Source organism: Ambystoma mexicanum, chromosome 6q (assembly GCF_040938575.1).
Source record: "Ambystoma mexicanum isolate Mex_15411 chromosome 6q, UKY_AmexF1_1, whole genome shotgun sequence".
In the NCBI taxonomy this organism is placed as follows: Eukaryota; Metazoa; Chordata; class Amphibia; order Caudata; family Ambystomatidae; genus Ambystoma; species Ambystoma mexicanum.
The window spans coordinates 125926941-125953265 of NC_090937.1; the positions used below are offsets into that span (position 1 = coordinate 125926941).

Here is a 26325-nt window from a genome sequence, read left to right on the forward strand (position 1 = left end):
ATTTTTGTAAATTGTATATTTGCCCCGAGATATGGGGTGGCTGCAACAACAAAAAAAACAACATGCGGTAGGGGACATAAGCTATATCCATAAAAATAAAGTTACACATTCAAAGGTTTCCTTTGCTGCATCCCTCTTGAAAATGGTAAAAATATATATATATATGTACATACTGGGCAAGTCCGCATCTGTGGAAAATTTTAATTTGGCTTGGTTAAGTTGTAGTTGTTCAGGCATGTGTGTTCACAGCAATCTAGCAAGCATGTAGGCGCGGGTGCTGACAAGGACATTCTTAATCAAATAAAGATTTGATATTTCTACAGGTTTCTGCAGCTTTCCTTTGCAGTAATGTTCAAGCAAAAAAACAAGAATGGAGAGAGAGCCCTTCAGCAAATACTTTTGCAGGGAACCGGCTCAGGCGAAGCCCAACACGTTTGGAAGCTGCCTACTTATGCAACAGATGTTCTCGAAAAAGCCAACGGCTCCAGGCAAAACAATTTCTTCTGCATTATACAGCTTGTAAATGGATATTTTTTAAAAAAATTAAGTTTCCCTTCACTTTAGACTTTATAAGTTCCTTTACAATAAACTGGCCAAAGTACTTTTAGCATTTTTGTGATTGACTAACATGCGGCTAAAAGCTTATGACGACAGAAATTGAACATGTTTGTCACTTAGAGTCTTATTTGTTTGTTTATTTATTTTAAAAGGAAATATTTGCACTGAAATTCAAACGCCATCTGTGGAATGGGGCATGTGTCTCAAATTATTTTTAAAGTACGGGGAGGCCTCTGCCGTTTTTCAAAAAATGGCACTACAAATGGTGATTAAGAAACATGAAAAATAACTTCAGGCACACAAACGGTATCTCAAAAACGGTCTAGGAATCAGACGGGACGCTTTTGCTGAGATGAACGACACTAGAGCAAACAGATTATATAGGCAGGGGGCGGGCAAACACTGTTAAAAATGAGGCAAAATTGTTCAAAAATGACAGTCTGTACTTACTTAACAGTGCCTGTGCTGTCCAATTCTTCTCCACGGTGCGTGCGTTCTATGCACTCTGCACCCTGTTTTGTGCATGGTTAATTAACCTCAAGCCAGCAAGTCTATATAAAATGGCTGCATTGTTCAGTCAGAAGGAACATGCAAAACAACTGAGCTGCAATTGTTAAGAAAAATAAAACAAAAAAGAAAATCCCCAAAGCACATCTTTCCTTTCATGGTGAAGCTTAAATATCCATGCTGGCATTTTGAATCATGGAGCTGTCTTGGACGTTGCTGCTGTTGTTGCTTCTCAAAGTTGCTGCTGTAACTGTGAAAATGCTGCTACATTCTTGTCTTCTGGGCGATTTTTCAGCAAAAGTAGAGCTGAACAGGCTGGCAAACGACTCCTTCCCCAGTGAAAGCTCCACTTTCTCATTCTGCAGTGAAATGAACCAAGCTCCCAGTGTATGCTCATTGCATGAGTGACAGTATTGCCAGCCAATCAGATTAGGTTTTTCTGGAAAATCACCCCTTAATTTATTCAAAATTGGGTCATATGACACTATATGCAATGCTATTGGCTTAAGAGTGTGTGGTGTTGCAGTCTAATCAGGATAAGGCCACCCATGCTTGTCTGTCTAGATGCAAGCCACCTCCTTGACTATAAACCTACTGAGGATATAAAAAAAAGCAATAAGAATGTATAGCACACTTACCAGAGAATCCCAACTATTAAAGGGCCGGAGCTCAATGATCTTCTGAGCCTTTTTCTGAGAGCACTGTGGAATCAAAGAGAGTTCATCCAGGGTGGCATCTTGCAGGAAGGAAACTATTTTATCTTTATATGTATCATCCATAGTCTCTTCTCCACTACTGTAGTCCCCATCTAGGGAGCCCTCGTTATCAGAAGAGGATTCCTCACTTTCAGAGAGCTTTCTTTCACTTCTAATATTCCAAAAGCCTGCTCTGCCTTTCTGGTTTTTGCTGAATCCATTCTGTTCCCTTTCAGACTTCTGCTTCAACTTCCCTTTAGAGTCTGTTCTATTTTTCTGGCTTGCAGACCCTCTTTTTTGAGACGATTTTGGAAAATGATCTGCAAATGCAAAAAAAAAATATATATATATTTCAGAAAAAATGCAGAATTAAAATGCATGCTTTAAAAAGATGTCTGTGCAAAGTGACGATTTTGAACAGCCTCACTAAAAGTTCTGCTATGCACAGCAATAGCCAGCTCTTTTTTGGTTCATGACCATTTTCTGTCATTACCTTTATACACAATGTTATAATCCAATCTATTTCTATATAACCTGAATCTGCGAAACACATTTAATAAAATAACGTGCTACAAATAGAGGATGAAATATTCGTTTTCTTTGGCATATCGGGTAGTTTCAAAATGACATTGTGATACGTTAGCAAAATTACCAAGTATCTTTTAAAACCCAAACTAAACCAAGCAAGGAAGTTTGCACGTGCAAAATATGTACTCTTTCACCCACTGCACTGATGCTGTATGTCACCTCACTACAGTTTTTGTTTGTATACAAATGATGCAAAACAAAAACATGCTTAACTCGAGAAGAAAATCGTTTGGTGTGATCGATTAAGTTTCTCGCATTAATTCTTCCGCAAAACACGGGCATGGCTCACTGCTGCATTTACTTTAGCATCTTCCTGGGCCGGAAATAGCGTGCCAATTGGGCACAGCGCACAAGGGCAAGGCTTTTTGCACCATTCCAGCTAATAAGCTTTGTCGGGCATTAATATTTCAGCACGGCGATTTCCATGTCAAATCAGTACACGGCTAGGGTGCGAAATGGTGCAAGACAATGCCAAAGTCTGACCCAATGTTATCCGCATGATATACATCCAGCCCTGGTGGAACAAGTAAAGTAGTAAGCCAACACAACCTCAGGCGTTTGGCAAGGGCGGAGAGCATGTAAGTAGTTATTCAATCCCTTCACCTACCGTAATACAACCACCAACTTGGCAAAATAAAACAAACAATACGAAAGAAGTTTGCTGCGCGGATTTCAGTGGTTAATTCGTATAAGTGAAAGGCAATTGTTCCTTAACTTGCTTGGTTACCTAACAAGGACTCTAGTGTGAGAACAATAAGACTGTATTTAACTCTGAAAAATGGAGCCATCCACATCCTTTCAGATCCTCCTTGGCGCTAATTAAGAGATCACCTGGGCTACGAATGACGCATTTCACAAACGCGGTGATAATGGTTGGGGTTAGGGGCAGCCTCGTCATGTATTAATTAGTCGCACAGTTTGAAGTTTAAGCATACGTGCCTCATGACTCAACCGAAAATCAAATTCGGAAAGGATTGATAACAATTACATCTCCTAGCGGAAAATACAGTGGATACTGCTTGATGAGTGAAGATAAACACGAGGTCGTAATCCCGTGTAACTATCACTGTTAGACGGTAATCTAGAACATTTCTGGGCATGAGAAGAGTTGGCTCCGACAGTTTAGTAGCAATGCTTGGAAAAAAATCAGAACACAAGATAGAAAACTATTAAATTAAAACAAGACTGGGGGTGAAGGAACTTTGCATATTGGCGGTATGCTGACAGAGCACAATTAAGCTCCACCTGCCCTACCCCTCTGCCCCCCCCCCTCAAATTGTCACCACCCTAAACTAAATCAAAGGTTAAATAAAAAGTTAAATAAAAAAAAAGAAATATGGGATGTTCCCTTATGTACATCGTTGGGATTCAAAATTAACTTTATTTCTAAACTCAGCAATTTGATTCAGGGATTTCCTGACCGACCCATCAGAACAGCATACCCCCCCCCCCCCCCAACCCCTGCTGTGGGCAGACTAGACATCGGAACGACATGCAACGAACCATGCACACTCATGACTATTATGACGGAGATGTAAAAGGCCTGCACTTTAAGCATCACATTCCCAGAGTGACGCTTCAGCAACCCAATCCCGATGCCAAAATACAAGTAAACTCGGATGCCACATGTCGCGATAAAAAAAAAGGATTCCCACAAGTTACATCTGCAAAACGTACTCTTTAGCAAGCTACCGGGGAAACCCCACCTGCTACTAATCTGTTGTGTCCTCATAAAGCCACTGGGTGGCATCAGTGGTTTCGTTGTAAAAGGTTATAGCAGGGACTAGGTAAAAACTTACGACATAGCGGCGCAGGGAGTAAAAGCACACAACATAGCAATTTCGTTCACAAGTTCTAGAGAATTTCCCCCACATGAATTACATTCAATGTGTTAGTATTTTAGAAAGGAGAGGCCTCTCATACTTTCTTTAAATCCAGGCCACCTATGCCGCTCCAGGAATGAAGTGCTTTTTCTGATTCACGCCCTCCTGAACGACCATACTGCACGTCCCTGCTGTTTGGCTGCATTGATGACGATTCTCTTTATGGAGGCTACACTACATTCCCTCGTAAAGGAGACTGGCGTGAGAGCAGTTTTGCCAAAGTCTTACTACACACGAAAAACCGTGACCAAAAGAAACCCGGGTTGAATCCTCGGCCTCAGTGTATTTATTTTAAATATTTATTTTGAAATGTACAGAGCGCTTTGACCGGAACCAATGTACAAGCAATGCAGGAGAACTCTCGTTGATAGGTGCTCTACATAAGGCATGCTACAAAGGATGATGCAAACACGGGGGACAGAAAAAGTTGAACAATCAGATGAACATTTAACACGCAATGCACTACTAAATTTAACGTAGAATGCACATGGTCTTGTATAGCGCTATTCTGCCACTTTTGGTGGCCTCTGCGTGGTTTTGTTAGAAATAGGTGGTCGGGGGTCATTAGTGGGAGAGGCAGATGCACAATCTGTGGGCACATGTCCGAGGTACCTGGTTCCTGTGTGCCGATCTGCTTTCTATGGGATTGGCAGAAACACTTGCGAGTATGTTATCTATAGGGAAGACCCCAAGACCTGTATGACAGTGTCAGGGGCTTGACCCGGTCTGCCGGAGGGATGTGAGAGACGGGGACCCACCCAAACTGGGGTAGGCGGCCTATAACAGTATATACCAGAGCCCATCATACTCCAACTGCGGTGTGACTAATCAACTTCCCAGGCACCAGTGGTCCAGGGATGAATATCGGTTTCTAAACCATCAATCAACCCCACACCTCTAGTACAACAGAAGGGATCCGAACGGATTGAAAACAGTCAAATCATAACCATGTCCAATTTTGGTCACGTGGACAGAATGGCAGGCTTTACTCTGAAAAGGTTGTGGATCGTTGGTTAGTTGCAACACAGCGAAAATACATTACCCAATGATAAAAGGGACTGTCCAATAAATGTTGTATAAACATACCTAATTTATTATCACAACAGACAGTTCTAGCACGCTACAAAATACAACCCACCCTTGTAAAGGAATGCAGGACAGAAAGTTTCAAAGAAGGAAAAGGGATGCACTATGGATACTAACAGAAGGGTACTCCGTATTAGTAAATAATCACAATAGTTCAAGGATACTTAGTTTTAGCACAAAGGGAGCAATGGGACATAACATGTCACTGGGGTCCTTCAGAGAAGAACCAGGGGGACAGAAACACGATGTACCTTGTGCTGTAGGTGTTCTTCATACTCAACAGGGTGGAGTTATTTCTGGGTACTTTGCAACTTCCAGAACAGGGTTCCAGATGGGAGACAGCTGTGGGTTTCAGGTGACGGGCAGTTTCGGCGAACGAAGTTGGACGGTCAGCTGCAGGCTGGCCTACACAGCGGCTCAGGGTTAGGAACCGTTTCAGTGCTGGTCGGCGGTTCTGAAGCACTGGTAGAGAAGTCTGACAGCTTTAGCGACTGCGGCACAACAGTCAGCAGTGCAGTTGATGGATGCTTGATGGGCTCGACTGTCTCGGAAATGTCCTTTAAGGCGGACGTCGGTAGATCGCCGTACTTCTCCTAGCTTCCTCACTGGGCTTGTGCCATCCTTTAAGGCAGACGGCCCAAAGCTGAGAAGGGTGTTGCAAGCAGCTGCCTTGTCTTTAGTTTCAGGTTCAGAGATTCTGTGGCACTTCCCACCTGGGATGCTTGCTGCAGAGCCTTGCAGAGCACTCTGTGCTGGCTGGGTACTGGTTCAGGAGCTGCTGGAGGGTCCCCTGGATTCGTTATCTCCATCTGTTCCCTCAGAGATGTTTAGGGGAGGGATTCTGCTTCCTTCTTGGGGGTCCTGGTCTTCCTTCACTGGCGGAAGATGTAAGGCAGACTGTACCTTCAGCCAGGGTACAATGACTAGTTCTTCCTTCTGCTTCATCCTTCAGATCTGCCAAAAGAGGGTCTCTGCCCTCTTTTAAAGCCTAATTTCTATTTGTTTTATTTATAACGCGCAGCCAGGCCCAGGGGCATACGGATGCAACAATTTAAAAGCAGTTACAGTACATTCCTGTTACATATAGTCAATAGGAAAGATACATACGTGTTGCAGAGACACACAAGTTACAGTTACATACAGTAAATAAAGGAGGATGCAGTTAAATAGAACAGTATAGTATTTACAGTAAACACAGTAAATCAGACGACAGGACTGAAATCGGGAAGTTAATCTCTTGTTATATCCAAATCCAGAAGCCAGCGCTTAGTGTTGTGCTTGAATAAGTGGAAGGAGGGTTCTGCTCTGAAGGGAGCAGGGAGTGTGTTCCATAGCTTTGATGACTGTACAGGGAAGCTAGCCCCTCCAGAGTTATGGAGTTTGAATCTAGGTATGGACATTGGGTTTGCTTGGGCCACTCTAAGTGGTCTTGAGGCCGTATGAGAAGTGAATTGGTTGGTGAGGTAGCAAGATTGGCCCTGGCTTTGTGTAAGAGCAAGCGTTTTGAGAGCTATTCTGTGCTCTACAGGGAGCCAGTGCAGGTTGCGTCTAGTCTCCGAAATATGGGACTTCTTAGGGATGTTGAGGGCTGCTCTGATCGCATTGTTCTGGGTTACTTGTAACTTGTTAATATTTTTGTGGCTAGTCCCTAGATAGTGGGCGTTACAATAATCAATTTTGGACAGAGCTAGGGTTCTAGCAAGTGTAATGCAATTAGGTGTGGAGATGAACAGTCTACAAGCGGGGATTAGTTTAAAGGTGTATGCGGATGCTGCTGCTACTGTATTGATTTGTTTGGAGAAGGATAGGATGGCATCAAGTTAAATGCCAAGAGTTTTAATGTTGTTTGACACAGTAATGGAGTTGCCATCTATAGTAAATGATTTGAAGGCAGTGTTTAATTTTTTCAGTTTAGCGTGTATACCTAGGATAAGCAGCTCAGCTTTTTTGTCGTTTAGACAAAGACCGGGTTGTGCCATCCATGCTTGTATTACTGAGTAGATTTCATTAAGGGCTTTACTGTCAGTTGCATAATCTCCAGAGATAGGAATGAGTATCTGGGTGTCGTCCGCATAGTTAGTATATGAGACACCCAGATAGTCGAGGATATCAAATAGGGGCTTCGTAAAGACATTATAGAGCGTGGGGGACACATAAGAACCTTGCGGCACCCCACAAAGTACTGGGGAAGGTTCAGCAGAGTCAGTAGGAGAGAAGACCCTCATGGTTCTGTTCGCCAGGAAGGAGCTGATCCAGGATGTGGCTGAGTCGGAGAAATGTGCAGCAGATTTCAGATGGTGGCATAGCGTTTGGTGGTTGACCAAATCAAAAGCAGCTGATAAATCAAGCAGTAAGATGAGTGCTAGTTTACCGTTGTCTTTTAATGCTTGAATTTGAGTGGTGAGATCTATCAAGGCAGTTTCCGTGCCGTGTCTTGGTCGGAAACCGGATTGCCTTAGTCCCAGTAGATTGTTAGATTTGCCTGAATTTGCAGGTAGGGTGCTCTGTCTAGAATTTTTAGTAAAAAGGGTACCGTTGTTATTGGCCTGTAGTTAGACAGGTTGGCTGGGTCAAGAGTCGGTTTTTTGATTAGAGGAATGACCCAGGCGTCTTAAGTTATCAGGCACTACTCCAGTTATGAAGGAAGCGTTGATAAGGTTAGTAATAAATGGGGCGAGGTCATGTGCTGCTGCTTTGATGATCAGAGCAGGGCAGACGTCACCTTGGCAGTTAGAGGGTTTGAGTTTCCCAATGTTTTCCACTTCCAGATTGACATGGGTGAGAAGGTAAAAGGTTTACACGTCGGCTCAAAGGTGGAGGTCTTACTGGGATGTGGTTTGTAATCAGGGTCAGAGAATAGAGAGCATTTTTTAGCGTTAATTTTGGATTGTAGCAGAGCTATTTTATCTAATAGCGCCTTCTGGATGTTAGTGCACCATGATGCGTCTGTGATACATTTATCAACAGGGGCGATAGGAGATTCCAGTTCTTTTAGGATTTTAAAAAGTTCTTTTGTATTAGATACCGCTTGAGTGATCCTTTTGTTGTAAGTGTCTTTTTTGGCAAGTATAATGGCCTCTTTGTAGTTGGTAGATGCTAGGGTTAGCTCATTCTTGTTAGTAGCTGAGGGGCACTTTTTCCAATGTGCTTCTGCGGTTCTCTTAGTTTTACGCAGTTCTCTTAGATGTGGCGTAAACCACAAATTCAGATGACGTTGTGGTTTAGGTTTCCGCAATTTTAGAGGGGCGATAGTATTCAAGGCTTTAAGTATTGCCTGATTGTAAGTGTCCACTAGGACAGTGGGGTCAGAGGCGGCAGTATCGTTGAGAAGGGGGGAGTAATCGAGGGAGAAGTTTGTCAGTTGTAATGTCTTTCTTGTTCCTGGTATGGGTGGCAGGTGCAATGATGGGTACAGGATGTTGTGTGTTGGCTTTGATGGAGAAGGTTATTTTATGATATCAGACCAAATACATGGTTCGTTAGATAAAAGATCAATAGTGCAATTAATTTTGGTGAGCCAATCCAATGTTCTTCCTTTAATATATGTGTGGGCTCATGGATGATATGGGTGTGACCAAGATCAGATAGAGTGTTGGCTAGTTCAAGGGCGTTAGCGTTTGTAGGGTCATTAAGACCAAGATTAAAATCGCCGAGTAGGATACATTTTGAGTTGGGTTTGGTATTCACAGATATAAGGGATACAATATCCTCCGTGAATGTGGAAATGGGTCCAGGTGGTCGGTAGATAAGTACTGTTGCTGTGTGGTTAGGTGATAATGGTAGTTTGATGGACAGGGATTCAGCAGAGGGGATTTGTAGATCCTGAATGATTTTAATGTCAAAGGTGTTTTTAAAGATAAAGGCGAGGCCGCCTCCCTTCACCTGATTAGTGTTTCTATCACATCTAATGATAGCGTAGTCATTTGGTATGGCTAGCGCCAAGGAAGGCCCTGAAGCTGCGTTTAGCCAAGTTTCCATGACCGCAAGGAGATCGAGTTTTTCAGAGGTTATAAAGTCGGCAATGTCCAAAGCGTGGGCAGGGAGGGACCTAGCATTCACAAAGGCTGCTTTGATAAATGTGTCATTGGCAAGGGTTTTCTGTGGTGGTAGGGGTGTGTCAGGCAGGGTGATGGTGGTCAGATTCGTGTCTAGTTCATTAGCCTGATAGTCTAGGTTGTTGTGCCGATGTTTGTTTCTCTTGTAGAAGTGCGGCTAACGAGATTTAGTCTGTAGTCGGGCTCCTAATCTAAGATTTCTGAGTGTAATGCTCAGATAGTGGGAGCGTGGTATAGGTTGAGCTTAGTTGCTTGTGATAGTGTTGCGCGATGCGGGTGGGCTATTATAAAGCTTCGAGTATGAGCAATGTTTTAGTGGGGTGACTCTAGAATTTAGTCTAAGGTTTCTATAAATAATAGAACATGGTTGATTCGGTGTTGGTCTGGTAGCAAAGTGGTGTATCCAAAGTGCCGGATCATCCAAATAAGGGTTGGGACAGACCATGGTATTTATCCACAGGGTGTGTGTGATTGTTACCTCAGGTGTGAAAGAGGACGTGTAGTAGTCCGTATGTAGGTATGACTGGGATGTCCAGCGTCTGGTGTAGATGTACAGTAAGTGAAGGAGGGTAGTTAGGCACCAATACATAGTGGAAGTATAAGGTGCTTGTGGGCAAGATTGTAATCAGGTGATCAGAATGTATTAGCCAGGAGGCGCGCAATGGGACGGCAACACCTAGTTTTGGAATAATATCGCTAGGCTACGGTGCAATGTGGCAGCACCTAAGTTTGAAATAGAAACAGTTGACTAAAATCCTCTGGGCAACACCTAGGTTTGAAATAGAAACAGTTGACTAAAATGCAATGGGCAACACATGGGTTCAAGGTGAAAAAATTGACTCAAATGCAATGCAATGGGCAACACCTAGGCAATGGGGCAAGACTTAGATTCAAAGTAAAAGCAATCGGCAGAGATGCAAAGGGAGCACCTAGGCAGGAGACAAACTGGTAGTAAGGGTCGCCTAGATTCAAAATGTACATGGATGGCTAAAAATGCCAAGAGGCAAGTAGTCTTTGCAGGCATTTAGAGGGGCCCTTCGTGATAGTAACTGTTGTCTGTTACAGGAGGCGTCGCTCTCTGGTCTTACTGTTAGTCAAAGTTAATTATTAATGCAGGGCGGGGTATGCATCAGAGGTATTGGGAGCATGGTTGTAGAGCTTACCAGGTCTCCAAAGAGGGTTTCAGCAGGAGGACCAGCCTTGGCCTCTATGCATTCTCTGGACAGGCTCAAGACAGGCACACAAGCCTTTGTGCTTGACTTCGCCCTGTGGGCTGGCGTGCGCCTTGCCGGCACGTGATTGGTGCAGAAGTATGCACTATGGCCCAATCCGAGCGCAGGATGGTGCCAGAAGGGGGTGTTAGGCAATGATGCACATATGGGTGCAGGGGGCTACCATCTTGAGAGGTGGTTAGCCTCGTGGTTTCTAATGGTGGCACAGGGCAATCTGGAAGCACAGGATGGCAAAAGGCGAAATGCAGCTATGAAATGCGGATACTTTCTGCCTGGAATCCCTGTGTGCAATTAGCATAAAGGATCGTCGCGTTCTCTGTGCTGGAAGCAGCCATTGCGGCAGCTGCTACAAGTAGCCTGCAGGCTTACCTTGCAGCCGATGAGGGTGCTGTGGATGACGCACTGCTCCGGCAGTGTTGTGGGGAGCTCCTGCTCCTTCTGAGTGTGCACGTCTTGGGCCAAAGTGCGTAATGGGCCACAGTGATTGGTGGAGGCTAAGCCTACCTTAATGAAACAATTGTGGGTCCTCACCAACAATCTCCTGTATGCGTGAGGTCATAACCAGAGTGCTTTGCAACAGAGAAGGTAAAGGGGTGAAAACATGTAATACTAAATCCCACCCATCTTCCTGCCGGTTGTGGATCAAAGGATCCCTCTGGTTAATGTAGCTCTGTGGTTCCTAATTAAAGCAGCAGGTCTCCCTTGAAGCTGCAGCAAGACCAGACTTTGAGGCTCTGTCAAACCACATATTAGTACCATCTGAATGGGGTCCCCCTGCTGGGATGACTACTGTAAGGACGCAGTCCCAGACATGACATTTCGCTATCAATTGATACTGAGGGCTGGAGCTGGCATCAGGTTGACACAGTTGCATATGAAAGTTTGTTTGGGTTTCCCCGTCTCCTTTGTTAGCCTCTGCAGCCAGACCCCATGTGGACCTATTAGAATTACTTTCGGATTACGATGCAAAGCTGCCACCAAATACATGGCTCAAAAAAAGGACAGGGCAGATCCATGGAGCATTTGTTAGTTAATTAGGCTGGCCATAGCAGGGGGAAGAATTGTCCCTCCCCCTATTGGAGATGCATCATGTACTCCACACCCGTCAGATCCCAACTAAATATGAAAGGGCGCACTGCGCCTGTAGGCTGTGTCCACCCAGAGTACACAGGTCTATGCGTATGTCGTGCGGTGAGCATAGGAACATTTGTGCGGATTAGTCCCAAATATTTTCCGGAGGTTTATCTACCATCATTCAATATACTTTAAACATTTAGAAAATCCCAGGCGAGTGCACACCCACCATGCAGATGGTCAAATTCCTCACAGCCGGTGGGAGTACCTGATGGCCCTTAATGTGCCTTGTTTGCTACCGTCAATCACACAACACCGCCGAGCCTCTTTTCTGGCAGAGTTCTCTTTTGACATTTACAGGACCACAAGATCCAGAATCCAACACAGCAGAAATCAAATACAAGAAGCGAATGGTGAAAGACGCCAAACAAGAAGCTCCTTGTTACCTCAACCTCCCGCTAACCAGCATGAAGTGTAGCCTCCCAAATCAGATAGAAGGCGAGATACCCAGTAAATTATATCTGGCCCAAACCACCAATGGTAAAACCATGGGGACAGGGACAACGTTTTTGTTAACCTGGGTACAGTGATAACACAGTGCGGGAAAAGCCTATGATTAGTTGACCCAGAAAGTCAGGTGAAACAAGGAAGCGGGAGAAGCCAGAGAACCAGGAGTAACTCCTATCACAAGGAACAGTGAAAGATGCTTGGGTGAGGTCAGGTTTTGTGGTGGTAGGCCGAGAGACCAGGCAGAAGGAGGACGGTGGAGCAAAATGCTGAGAAGCTTCTGGCATTGTTGGATACAGCCAAGTACTGATGTGAAAGAGTGGTATCGGTTATGAAAGGTTGAGGTGTGGGTAGGACACAGATAAAAATGAGGGCAGAGAGAGTACGAGTAGAGGGAAGGGACAGATTGGATGGCAAGATCGAGTGAAAGAGTGGAAGTGAGTGGAGGAGGAGAGAGGTTGGAGAAAGGAGGAAGTAGTAGCAGGAGGGGAGTGTAGAGAGAAAGGAGTGTGAGAAGACCGGGAGATAGAGAAGGGGAGGGTGGGAGAAAAAGGGCGGCAGACGGAGAACAATGGGGAAGGAGAAGAGTGTGTGTAACAAAGGAGAGAGCCAAGGTAGGACAAGATCAGGGAAAGGGGTGAGTGAAAACCTCCTCCTCCTCCTCCTCCTCTTCCTCCTCCTCCTCCTCCTCCTCCTCCTCCTCTCTAACATCAATGACCACATTGTCAGACACCATGGGAGTGGCACCCTTCAAAAATCTCAAGAGGGAGAAAGATAAACAAGGCTTAATCCTTTAAACCCTCACCACCAGAGGAGGATAGCTTAGTGTTAAGATGGATTTCTGAACTCTGACCTGGAGGAGCAGAGGTTCAGAAGGCCAGCCTATTTTCTTGGAACAGGGTAACCTCTGGACAAGCCAGACCAATCAGGGTAGCGATGGCGGCGGTCAAGACTAAGTCTCAAGAGGGGTGAGGGTGACTGAAAGACCTCAATGATCACACAAAGCAAGGACACTTACAAATTACTCCAGACAGGTGTTATATTAAAAATATAGACATTTATTACAAGGCCTTTGTAACATCGACCATAGCAAAGAATCACAATAATACTAAAGTAAACCAACACATCACAATCAATACAATATATATACAAGACCGAGGGGTCTAAGGAGTTAGGAGCACAAAATATGTAGCCCACCTAGATGGGGAGGAAACAGGCAGTGCAAGTAATCATTAGACCCAGTTTGACATCAGAAATACACCTAAGAGGCAGTCCAAGCCCTACGAAGAGAGGAGCCTTTTGCTCAATAGTACATGCACGTGTGTGTGCCAATGGACAAAATAGGGTCTCTTCAAGGGTCTCTGACAGTTCAGGAAGGTGGATGAAGCGATGAAGAACAAGACCCCACTACTCAAGCAAGACCTCTGCTTGCGGGCAGAGGCAGGGTGAGAGTGCGGGATGGATCCGCTATTTCGCAACAGCAGTAGAAAAGAAATGGGTTCCTGCGCTAGGGGCCACCGGTTGGGGTATGGACTACTCACCAGTCCCCGACGCAGGCAGAACCATACTTCGCCAGTTCAGTTCACGTGGCTGGCAGGTTCGGATGCGACAAGCAGGACGTCTCGACACCGTGTAGATTCCGCAGTAGCAGGATTCAGGATCGAGGGGGTCACAAATGCAGCGAACGTGCACAGGTCGTTACCACAGCAGGGCAACAGGTCAACCGCGTTTACTCTGGTCTGGGCGCACTCGTCTCAATTCAGACCTGGGAATGCCAAGTGTACGAAATTCGATGTGAGGGTGCCGTGGACACAGAGCTAGCAGTATGCCAAGTTTCGAGGGCTTCCCCGAAACGGCGGCGGTGACAGAGCAAACGTCCCGTGTAAGCTGGTCAGCCCACTTTTTGGCCCAGGGACACTACCGAAGAGGCTTACTTGCAGGGTTTGATGAAGGTGCCGGGAATAGTTGGTCCCACTATTCCAATGGGTCGAAGCGCCTTCGCAGACCTTCTAGGACGATCAGATGCAGAGGGGTCTCGCAGGACGACAGCGGGCTCAGGGTGCCAAACCTTCAAGCGGGTCACCAGCGGTTCCTCAACTTGGCTTCTGGTTGCAGGATACTTGGCTCCTTATCCCTTGCTCGGTGGGAACTCGGGAGATCGACATGGTAGTGGTATTTTCGGCCTCCTCTTATCCAAAGTTCCCTTTGCGCCAAAACGGAGAGGACCCAATGGCAGATCTACTCACAAACACTCACTCCATACGTGGACCAAACACGAACCACGGTGGTCCCAGGTATTCAGGACACTCCAGACTCTCTGGCACCCAGGATGTGTATTGGGAACAGACATCCCAGCCCACATCCTGGAGGCACACACACAAGGCATGCAGAAGCCTGCGAAAGCTTTGGGTTTCGCGGGAAAGTGCATGACCAAATAAGGACTGACCCGGGTCGGCTCGACCTGGGGAAGGTGAAGGGGAAAGATAGCCAAATGACAGGGCAAAGAACCGCGTGGCATGGCCATTTTGGAGCCAGGCCACCTATTCGTGCCAAACGCGGTAAGCGCGGATAATATCGCAAAAAAGGGTTCAAAACATAAGATAAACGATAGATGCCACCAGTTCTGTCCGTGACACACCTGCACGGTTCATAATAAGTCCAGCAAGAGTTTCTAGGGCCTTTGGAATGACTTGAAACCCAAGAGTGCGATAAAGTAACTTACATTGCGCTCTTGTTACATGTTGCACAAAAGCTGCAACATGAGGAAAGGACTAAGGGAAACAAAGTCTCCCAGTACTGACTGTCTTAAGGGCATGTCAGTTTCCCCATAGGAATTGAGTGAAAGCCCAGAAGAGTGCGGCAAAGGTCTGCTCTTCTCTGGCAAAGGTTAGATCAGGGTGTAAAACAGCAACAAGCTTGGGGGTTGACACATGGAGGGAAAATTACATTCGAATATGAAATCTTTCCTAACACTTAGACAGCATGGATTATCAATTATTGGTTCCATTATACCCTTTAGAGTGGGGATGGGGAAGTCTAGGCTAGGGTTAAGAGAGACCCTGGGAGCTTGAGGCATTGGTCAGGGATGCTCCTTAGTCGGAACAACCTGCAGCCTAACAAAATTTGAGACTTCAAATAAAAACCTTTGAATTGTATTTTCAGGAGGTTGCGGAAATATTAAAGACATCCGATAGTACTTTGGGTCTGCTTTGCTGCTGATATGTGAGGGTGTGCTACAGCTAAGCATAGTCATGGGTCATTTAATGTGAATGTGCCAACAGCTAGGCCTGTGGTGGTAGTCGGTGGGGGATTTGTAGGTTTGCAGTGGAATATCATAGATCATATTAGTCAGGGAATAAGGGGAGTAGGCTTCAAGGCAAAAGCAACCCGTAATGCTGCACTCCTACCACTGTCTTTTTACAGACTGGAGCTCCCATTTCATGCTTACACTGTCAAACTCTGTCTCAGATACATTGTTCGTTCCCCTATCTACAACAAAACAAGGATCTACCAACTGGCAGATGGGGCATTCTTGAAGCTGTTTTACATCCCTTGGAATGTTGGTTAGTTGAACAATGCCTCATGTCTCAATAACATGTTCAGGGATGCTGTGCTCAGAGGCCTGCTGGGATTTCCGCATGTAAGAGCAGTGTGATGGGTTTGTCAAGTGTTTGTTAGGAGTTATGTAGGACTGTGCCGACTGGGCAGTGAACTAATTGTGTGGTATGGGGGTGTGGGTCCAGTATATGGTGCAGGGTCTACCTCAAGGAAGCGGAAGTTATTCTTTAGGGTGTTCTTGAAGACAGTCATTGAATAATGAGAGCAAGTGTCTTCCGGAAGTAAGGAGCCATGAGGAAAGGGTCTCCCCCCCCATATATATGTGGGGAAATGGGGTTATTAAATTGATATTTTGGGCTTCGCAGTGATTTTTTTCTGATATCACATACATCCCCTAATCATCACATCCAAGCATGTGATCACATCCATAAAATTAGAGCAAATTTTACTTTCCCTCAGACCTTGCTAGCTCCAACCATGAAATGCATCATTCCCCTTTTCATAATTGCCTATATGACTACTGCTTGCACCCTAGGACATCAGCACCGACTAACTACTCAAAGACAAGGCTCCATCCGAGCATCTAGGCACGTATGCATGCACTGCTCAAAGTGTACCTCTGCCACAGGCACGGCTAACCACCCTGTAATGGTTTGAGCTAAAATATGGCACTGGTGTGCAGTGCATGCTGGTGCGCTCGCAGCCATAATGGATATTTGCTCCATGCCTCAGTGAAAGCTGCACTTGCCGTGTTCACAGAGCATAGTTACTGGAAAACATGCTTTCAACGTTATTCGTTGCTTATGTTGGTTTGCATTTTTCATCCAAGGACACGGGGCGCGAGAAGACGGCGATCCGCAGCTGCAGGCTGGTACCCGATAAGGTTGCCATGGACACTCAAAGTTGTGGATGAGTTACAGAGTGGTTTTCTTTGCTGTTTTGAGAAAGGGAAGAGCTATGCTCCTTGAAGGTACCGTAGGTCACTCCGGACAGGGGCAAGCAGTAAACCACCAATGCACAGATGCTCAGGCCAAAAGGTTTGAGAAAATGCCACCCGCCTTTGCGCAGTGCTTATAATGCAGTATTCTGGAAGGTTCAGGAAGAAAGCAAAGGCCTCAGTCGGAGGGGGGACTCTTCGCTCCGGGCCTGTTGGGTAGCTGTGCTCACTGCCTGGCTGTTTCTGGGGCTTTCCAGTCGCTTCTAGCAAGATGAAGATGCTTAACAAGGTTGCACCAACGGTGATGTATTCTCTTTAGATTACTGTCTTTTCTGTGATTTATTCCTGTTGCAGTTTATTCATTTATGTATGCCTTTTGTAAATAAATAGCCATTCAAGAGCTAACTTATCTTCTAACTGCGTGCGCATGTGTGAATCATTGTCTACCTGCGTCCAAGGTTTGCCCTTCAGTGTACTGGTGATAAAAAAAAGATATATATCTGTGCACTTTTTGGCAAGCAATACACACCCGCACGCAGTAGAATGCAGCAACTACTACGACAAATTTGGTCTTGCTAATACATCACCCCCCACCCCAGGCTCACAACACATCAGAATGCAGTGACGACCTACGACAAATTTGATCTTGCTGGCCACTTAATGAGTCCTCTTGTTACCACACACACACACACACACACACTCTCACCCAATAACATGTCCGATTTCATGGGTAGCTTTTTGGAGCCCAGCCAGTCTTCATAACTCCTTGTCCTGGCCAAATGCACACACGCATTCCAGCCTTTACACAATTCCCACACCTTCAACTTCAGTCCCCCAAGGGCATTCGCACTCCAATCGCATAGAGGCAATATTAATGGGATAAAGACGCTATACAAATGACTACTATGAGCGCCACGGCAGTCAAAGTTCTCTCAGACTGCTGCCATTTCAACCCATTTCCTTCCTCCTTTCTTACAGTGCACTTCCCTACCATCTTAACTGACATCACTTCTTGGATCACCACCTACATTCCACTGGTTTTCATTCCCCCTACTCCCAAATCCACCACCATTGCTAATCTCCTCATGAAAACTAGGTTCGAATGGCAATACCCCGCAAAATATAGGCAAACACTAGTACTCCAAAAAATCATCTTGAAAGGAGTCAGCATCCTGCTCCTACACCACCCCCCAAAACTAACTACTTCTGTGACAACCCTGAATGTGGGAACCGCTCCTCTAGAGCACATAAAAACCCTCATTTGCTTGGGTCCATGGGCTTCTGCATATGAGGCACTTTCAAAGCTTTAACGACCTGATTCTACTAGACTAATTAGTTGCCACAAAACACCACTCCACTCTTCTAGAAAGATCATCACCCATTGCCAATATAAATAAAAAGGCCATAAACTGGCTGACAGCCTTCCTGTAACGCTTACCTCTGGGGCCCTGCAGGAGTGCCTGGTCCGGTCTGTCGGCGAGTTCTGGTCCGGTCTGTGAACGCCTTCCGATGTTGCCCAAACCACTCCCTCCACTCTGCTCACTGCAGGTGTATTCACCCAGTGGTCAGAGGGGTAGGAGTGGCCTGGAAGAATAGGATCAGGAACACTCTTATGTTGCGCCTCCAAGGCATATTGCACCAATGTCACTTCTAGTCTCTTTACTGGTTTGTTGATGCTTCTGCCCAGTTTCCTCAGTGGGCTTGTACCAGTCCTGCTCAGTTCCTTCAATGAGTTTTGGTTAATTTCCTCAGTACTCTCACCCCCAGTTCCTTTACTGAGGTAAGGCGGTTTGCCAGTTACTCCAGTAGTCAAATGGATGCCCAGGCCTGCTGCGACACCCAAATCTGCCTTGGGTGTTGTCCTTGTATTGGTTATAGGCACCCCCTCCACGTGATAGTGGGTAATATGTTCTCGTGTCTGCTAATGCGCTGTCTTAACTCTGTTCTCTGATTTCTCCCCAGGTTTGGTATGCTAATGAAGGAGGTCGGCGTGGGTGATCGCGGACACTGCTGCTGAGATCTAATGTCCAGGTAAAATAATGCAAGGGTGGCGGGCGGGGTTTTTACAGTATGACTAGGCCACCGGTTACCCGGGGTCTTTTGTCTTTTTCAGATGCGGTGGTATGCGGAACACCATCGCGCGAGTAGAATCCAGTGGGCGTTGCAGATGAAGTCAGAAGAGTTCTGCGGTCCGCATACAGGTAAGTAACAGATCTTGACTCACGTCGTGAAGTCCCTGGCTTCCCACGTAGTGCAGATCTGGAACCAAAAAGCCTTGACACGTCGCGCTGATCAGGAGTCCTAATCTTGATCCGTAGTGTAGAACGAAGCAGGTCCGTGACAGGCAAGCGTCACGCTGGCAGCCGGAGAAAACGCTAAGCACTGGGTGTGGCCCAGAGCAGGGTTTATATAGCTCTGGGCCCACCCAGCACCACTAGACCACCATGGAGAACTTGTACAATGGGCCTCTAGAGGTCATGTTTAATAACACTGACTGGCCGAGCCCGGGGGCCATCTTGGATGGGGCTAAGACACAGGTAACAGCCTGTAACGGCGCCAGGCAGCCAGTTTCTCAACCCAGTTCCTTCCTTGAGCCATGAGGTTCTCCGGGATCATGACACTTCCTCTCTGCCTCCTCATAATGCAATATTAGAGCCTTCTTTATTAAGCTCTCTGTAGTTGTCCCACAGGCCTCTTCCCTCTGCCTAACATTTATGTAAAGCCACTCTGACCCAATAAAAAGAACCAACTTTGAATTCCAGTCTTACGTTGTAGATAACAAAATATAGTTTAAATTAGATACAAATTTTGTGAGACTTCAAGGTGCCCAACAGCCTTAATGCTAATACCAGCTGGACGGAAATAGCAGGTTCAGCCTATATGGAACACAATGATATACGAATCCACTCCAATCAAAATGCCCCATTGCCCTCCATTCCCTGGCTTCACAACCTTGAGGGGACCCTGGTCTACCTGCCTTAAATCCTGCAAGCTGCAAGTAATTTTTGATAACTACAAATGAACTTTCCCTCACTAGAACCGCCATTCCTTGCAATTTTCAAACTGAAATCCATCAGAAAAATCCGTCCCATCCTATCACTCCTCTAAAAGGTTACAGTTACTAATGGAACCACCTTGTCACGTCTGCACCCACTGTAATGCTCTCTACGCTGGTCTAGCGGCCAGTTCCAAGCTGTCCAAAACCACAGTGCATATTCTATCAAACTCAAAATGTGTTTATTTCGACTGTGGAACAATCAAGCGCATACACAACAAATCAGATAAAACACAAAGATGTCACAAACTTCAAACTAAAACTGGTGCTCAACGTACATTCTAAAACTCAGTTCTGAAGCAATATTGGACTTCCTTCAGAGTGAAAAAATAATTAAGCTATAACAACTTAAAAAATATTAGCAGCATGTATTATCAAGTGCAGATATTATCCTCAGAATCACAGGTAAACAATTTGCTAAATTGAAGTGCCTTTCGAATAAAAGAGTTAAGTGCCCAGGTTATACATTCATTTTACCGTAGTAAACAGTATACTAAAGCTGGACTAAATTGATGGAACCCCTGTGGTACCATTTAGGTAGCTACCCATTTAGGTAGAATTAAATGCAGTACCCTTTGGGAACCCTACACACAATTAAGACTACAGGTGTAAGCATAATCTCACCTTTGGTATAAATCTGTACTACACAGTTTTGCGGTAGCAGGGATGAGCAGCCAGGCTTATCTCAAGAGAGATGTGAGCAGTACAAGGTGTTACACAAAGGACCTGCAATCACAGTGGTTCAAACAAACACTCAAGGTTTATTGGTAAACCAATATTAATTTATTTACACATTTAGTTAGAAAACATTCCACTACTAATAGCAGCTCAATATCACACTATAATACACTAGAGTACCAAACCAATACATTTCTGAACAAGTTAGGCTCCCCTGAAGTGGGAGCATAATGGCACTTCAGTAACTTCAAAAAGGGGTAAAAAGACCAAGGTTATCAGAATTAAACACAAATACTTTCTCAGGCAGGGCAAATAGTTTCAGTCACTACAAGAGGCAATTCAATTCAATAGGCCTGGGCCAAAGTCAATGGATCAGTGTCTTGGATAGGATAGCACAGTTCTGGTAGTAAACGGTTAAGTCTTTGCCAATGTTCTTGGAAGTAGTTTGCACGAAAAAGAGTTATAGGTCAGATTAGGAGCGAAGACTCCAAAGTTGGGAAAGTTTCACAAACTTCAAATGCAACAGAGGATTTCTCAACCGCGTTTGCACAGTACCTTTGTATGAAGAAAAGCTGTAGCTGAGGCAAATGTTTCTGGCAGTTCCTGCAGATCTCGCTGTTCCTGGGCCTCAGTCGTGGGGACAGGAGGGAGGACGTTGGGAGGTTCCTGCACTGCAGGGAAGGATCCACAAGCTTGGAAAAACGTTGGTTTAAGGTCAAGTGCCTTAAAGTCCACAAACTGGTATCCTTCTCAATGGCTATTCGGTTTTCAAAAGTACTGTGAAGAAAATACGACCAGTATGGAGATAGTTTCCAGGTGGCTTGCGAGTTGGTTGTTCCCACCAGCTCAAGCGAAGAAGTCGTCCTTGAAGGGGGTTCTCTGTCGAGCGAGTTTCAGGCTATTCGGAGCTGCAGCAGGGCTTCACCGGGCAAACCAACGATCCAGGAGTTGCAGCAGTCTTCTTCTTTCAGCTAGTCTTCGGTTCTTTCGTTCCAGTGGTCGACTCTGCCTTCCAAGTCCCAGAGACCTGCTTTTAAACAGTTTTCTCCCATTAATTCCAGCCTAGCTGTCACTCACCCAGCAGGGTGGCTGTCCTTGCCGGACAGTCAACCAGCCAATCACGCCAGAATGCATTCAGGTCTCTTAGGAGACTAAGCACAGGGAGTTTCGGGTACCTCCCTCACATCCTGTCCACGCATACTAACAAAGGGAACAAACCTGGTTTGGAGCGCCGAGACAAACACTAGAAGGACCTTTCCAAAACGAAATGGCGAAAAAAGTCGATCGGAACCTGTTTTTACAGAGGGGGCTCAGACGCCATCTTGAAAAGCATGGCTCTGGTGGATTTCAGCTACCGGAGTGTTTAAACGGGTCGCAGTCGGGAAAATCATGGTAATACCACTGCCACCAGCCATTCTGAGAAGAAAGGGTAGTTTTTGAGTGCTACATGAGTTTTCTATGCATAGGGAATACTAGGTATTCCCTCCAGCACTCTGCTGTAAGGCAGTGTGGGCTGGGTCTAGCAATTTAACAAGACTAGCAAAGTCAATTTAATTTTACATTCAGTGGGAGACAGTAGTCAGTCCCAGAGAAGGTATTTAAACCTTGGGAAGTCTGAAAGACATCCCTGTGCCACTGCACTGAGGGTGCTCTGTGACACAAGAAAATGATGCCGCCTATGGAGTTGTCTAAAACTCCATATCCAAAGAACACAAAAGTAAAACGCACATCAAAATACATGAAAGAGTGGGGGAAAAAAAGCTCACACTCTTTCCAGGTAAAAATTAAAGTCCTAGAAATCCAGCAAAGTTGCTTGGGGTCTCAAAAGGTAAGGGAAATTAGCACATTTATGAGAATTCTCCCTAGCACCCTGAGATGTCATAACTGGGATGACAACGCCAACGGATTGTTGTGTATGACCAAAAAAAAAAAAAGTAACCCTATATTTCAAGGTGCGTTAGGCAAAAGGGGAAGGCTTTAGACTGAATTCCCAAACCCTGCCCATTTCCCAATAACGGCATTTAATGGAAGCCAGTTATAAGGTAACGAACGGTTTGGAGGGTGCCTAAGCAGCACTTAAGATAGTTCTCCAATTGTAAGTGATGCAGTTGTCGGGTGTGCTGCGTTCAAAGATTTACCAAGCTTGGACGATTCCCTTTGCACCCAAAAATTTGGTAACAGAACATTAGCCGCTTTCTGACTAGGAGCATCTGTCAATTGTGGATGTTCAAACAAGTGTTTATGGCTGTACGGGTAGCTTGTACATGATTAAGCCATCTCATTTTAAATGTGCCCAAATGGAAAACAATATCAGCAAGTAATTATAAGTTACTCACCGCAGTGACTAGGGTACTCCTAGGCCATGGTCCCTTTTCCTCCATACTGTATGAGCGTTCCTCGCTAGGGACGGGAAACAGAACTTTTTCACCAGAACAAATTGTCTTCCACTTAAAATGTAGGTGTGCTGCGGGGTGTGGCCTGGGGAGCATGCGCTCCCCTGACTCCAACAACCAGCGCCACTCCTCAGTCCCCTTCGACGCATCGGCTATGTTACAATGCTTAATGACACAGGGTGTTTAAGGGGTTGAGGATGGTGGGACGTATGGAGGAAAAGGGACTATGGACTAAGAGTATGTTAGCCGCTACGGTGAGTAACTTATGACTCCTATGTCCCGTTCCCATTCCTCCATACTGAATGGGCAATTACAACACAATGAAGCCCTGGGGAGGAGAGTTGCCCCTGTAGGAAATCAGATTCCTCAAAACTGCCTGGAGAAATGCTGCATCTGATCTGCCGCTGGCGTCCAAGCAATAGTACTTGCAAAAGGCTGAGAGGCCCAAGTAGCCACCTTGCTGATTGCCAGGGCACGTTTGTTTGGAAAGCCATGGTCGTGGCCTTGGATCTAATCGCGTGGGCATGCAGGTTTGCTGGGAAGGTCATGTGCTGCTTCTCAAACTTCTTTGATGGCCATCAAGATCCACCTTGAAATTGACACTTTGGATGCTGGGCCGCCTGGTTTTGACCCACCAAAAGTGACAAACAGGCATACGAGTTACGGAAGGTCTTAGTCCTGTCTAGGTAGAATCTCAGGGCACGTCTGACATCCCAACAGTGCAACACCTTCTCTGCCTCATCCTTCGGATTTATGAAGAAGGTTGGAAGTACTATCTCCTCGTTAAGGTCAAAGGATGCCACGACCTTTGTGAGGAATGAAGTGAGCGTCCTAAGCACAACCTTGTTCCGGTGGAATGTAGTATATGGCTCTGATGGCACCAGGGCCTAGATCTCACTAATTCTATGTGTTGAGGTGAGGCGGACCATAAGCGCAGTCTTGATGGTGAAAAGTCTGAAGTCCACCGATGCCATGGGCTCAAAATGCTTGTGGGCCTGGGCGGCCAGCACCATGTTGAGGCCCCAGAACGGGTGTGGTCGCTTGACTGGAGGATACAATCTGGTCAGGCCCGCTAGGTGTTTTTTGACCACCGGATTAGAGCAAGAGAGGAGGTCATCTGCAAAGTTTCTATAAGCCCCAATGGCCACCAGATAAGTACGGCAGGTGTCAATCTGGACCCCTGAATGAGCTAGGTGCGCTGAACAAGACAACACATCGTCTAGTTTGCATGCCCAAGGGTCTATCTTGTTTGCCTGGGCCCAGTGACAGAACCTGGTCCATTTGCTTTTGTATGGACTCCTTGTGGAGCTGCATCTGGCCCGTTTAATGTTGTCCAAGTTGTCCTGGAACAACTGTAGATGTCTTAAGGTGACATGCTCAGGAACCAAGCTGCTAGGGCTAACTTCTCTGGGGCGGTATGCATCACTGTGCCACACTGCTGGGATGGGAGCGGGGCCGATCCACTGGGAGGAGAATTGGAGGTGGACACGAATGCCGGAGGAGCTCAGAGAACCAAGGTATGGCCGGCCACCGCGGCGCAATCAAGATCAGGCAAAGCCGCTCTGACTCTCTGACCTGACAGATGACCCTGTGTATTAATGGGGTTGGAGGGAAAGAGTATGCCCACATGTCGTTCCACTGAATCTGCAACGCGTCCCCCAGTGAGCCTCTGCCCTGTCCCTTCCAGGAAGCATACTGGTGACAACTCCTGTTGCTCCCGTGTTGCGAAAAGGTCCACTTGAGGATGGCCCCACCTGTTGAAGATCCCCCTCAGGACATGCTTGCTCAACTGCCATTCGTAGTCGTCAACCCCCAACCTGCTGAGTCTGTCCGCCTCCAGGTTGGACTCTCCCGGGAGGTGGATGGCCGAAAGGTAAATGTTGTGCGACAGTGCCCACTCCCATATGTCGATGGACAACCCGCACAGAGGCGGAGACCTGGTAGCCCCTGTTCATTGATGCAGGTGGTACGGTTTCTGAATGCAGACTGATTTGTTGCGGACAATAGGGAGGAAAGATCTTTTCCTGAAATCTTTTGATGTGCTCTAGCTGTTCCTGCTTTGACCAAAGTCCATGAACACTGACTGTTTAGGGTAGCTCCCCATCTTTCCAGGGACAAGTCCGTGTTAATGGTGACAGCTGGTAGAGGCCGCTGGAAGGACCTGCCCACTAACAGGGTGGCCTCTGTTTTCCACCACCAGAAATCCTGGTGAAGGTGCTGTGGTATGCCGACAAGGGCCGCCTGGGAGCCCGTCCACTGATTCCAAGAGGCTGAGAAGTGTAGCTGCAGCCTGCTCATTTTGAGCCTCATGCAAGGCACTGCAAGGATGCATGCTGCCATTATCCCGATTAGGTGTTGATACAACCATGCCAAAGTAACTGTCCTACTGAGGTAATGCCCTGTGGCAGACCTGATTGCATTGATCCTGTCCTGGAAGGGGGAGATCCTCTCCTCCCTCGTATCCCAAATTAGGCCCAAGAATGTTAAAGACTGAGTGAGAAGTAATTGCAATTTCTTGAGGTTGATGGAGAAACCCAAATCGTATAGTGTGTGCATGAGACTGGTCGCAGTGCGCTGGACTCCCTCGGGAGACTCCGCTCATACTAGCCAATCATCGAGGTATGGATAAATGTGGTGGCCTTTCCCTCCGAGTAGGGCTGCCACAGCATTCATTAACCTTGTAAAGACCCTCTTGGCCGAATTGAGGCCAAATGGGAGAACCTTGTATTGGTAATGAAGGCCCATGATCTTGAACAGGAAGAAGGAACGATGGGGCTCCCGTTAAGCATCTTTCAGATCCAGGGAGCACATCCAGTCTCCCCCGCCCAGTGTCTCCGCTATCAGCACTGGCGCAACCATCTTGAACTTTTGAAGGGGTAGGGAAAGCTTCAAGGTTGACAGGTCCAGTACAACTCCTAGGCCAGCCTGGTTCTTTTTCCGTATGGCAAAGATACAGGAATAGAAGCCCATGCCTCGCTGTGAGGTAGGAACCTCCTCCCCCGCCTGACTCGCCATGAGCGAGGGAGATCTTCATCAGTAGAGTTGCAGTCCCAATCTGTGGGAGTAGAGGGTGAGAGGGGGCATGAGGGTGATAGTGGCAAGGGGGTGAGGAGGGGGACTGGAGAGGCGAAGGAGGTATGGGTAAGCAGAAGCCAGAGGAAACCGACAGAACCACTTGTCTGACGATTTGTGCTGCTTGCGTTGGTGCTGGCTGGGTGACATGTCCGGCTGCCTAGAGTGACGCTCCTGAAAACCCATGAACCCACCGAAAGTATGACCTCTGTCAGAGCGTGACTCTGGCTATAGGCCTTGGGCACAGACTTGGTTAGAACTGACAGGGAGTTAGCAGTTTTGGAGCTGTTTTTCTTTTTATCAAGCTCCTTGTCCGAAGTTGAATGAAACAAGTCCCCCCACCACCTCGAACTGCAGTTCAAGAATGCGTTCCTGCATGTCAGGGTTAAACTTCGTCGCCTTAAGCCAAGCTGTCGTCCTCATGTTTGCAGAGGGCGAAGCCACAGC

General features: G+C 46.4%; 1 protein-coding gene across 1 annotated transcript in view; it reads right to left on the reverse strand.

The window, feature by feature from the left end:
- SMARCAD1 (SNF2 related chromatin remodeling ATPase with DExD box 1) overlaps positions 1–26325 on the reverse strand; it is a 1912998-nt gene that overhangs the window by 1174008 nt on the left and 712665 nt on the right. The window contains exon 9 of the mRNA XM_069630562.1: positions 1704–2080. Within this exon, the coding sequence (XP_069486663.1) occupies positions 1704–2080 (377 nt within the window). The remainder of the gene's footprint in view (positions 1–1703; positions 2081–26325) is intronic.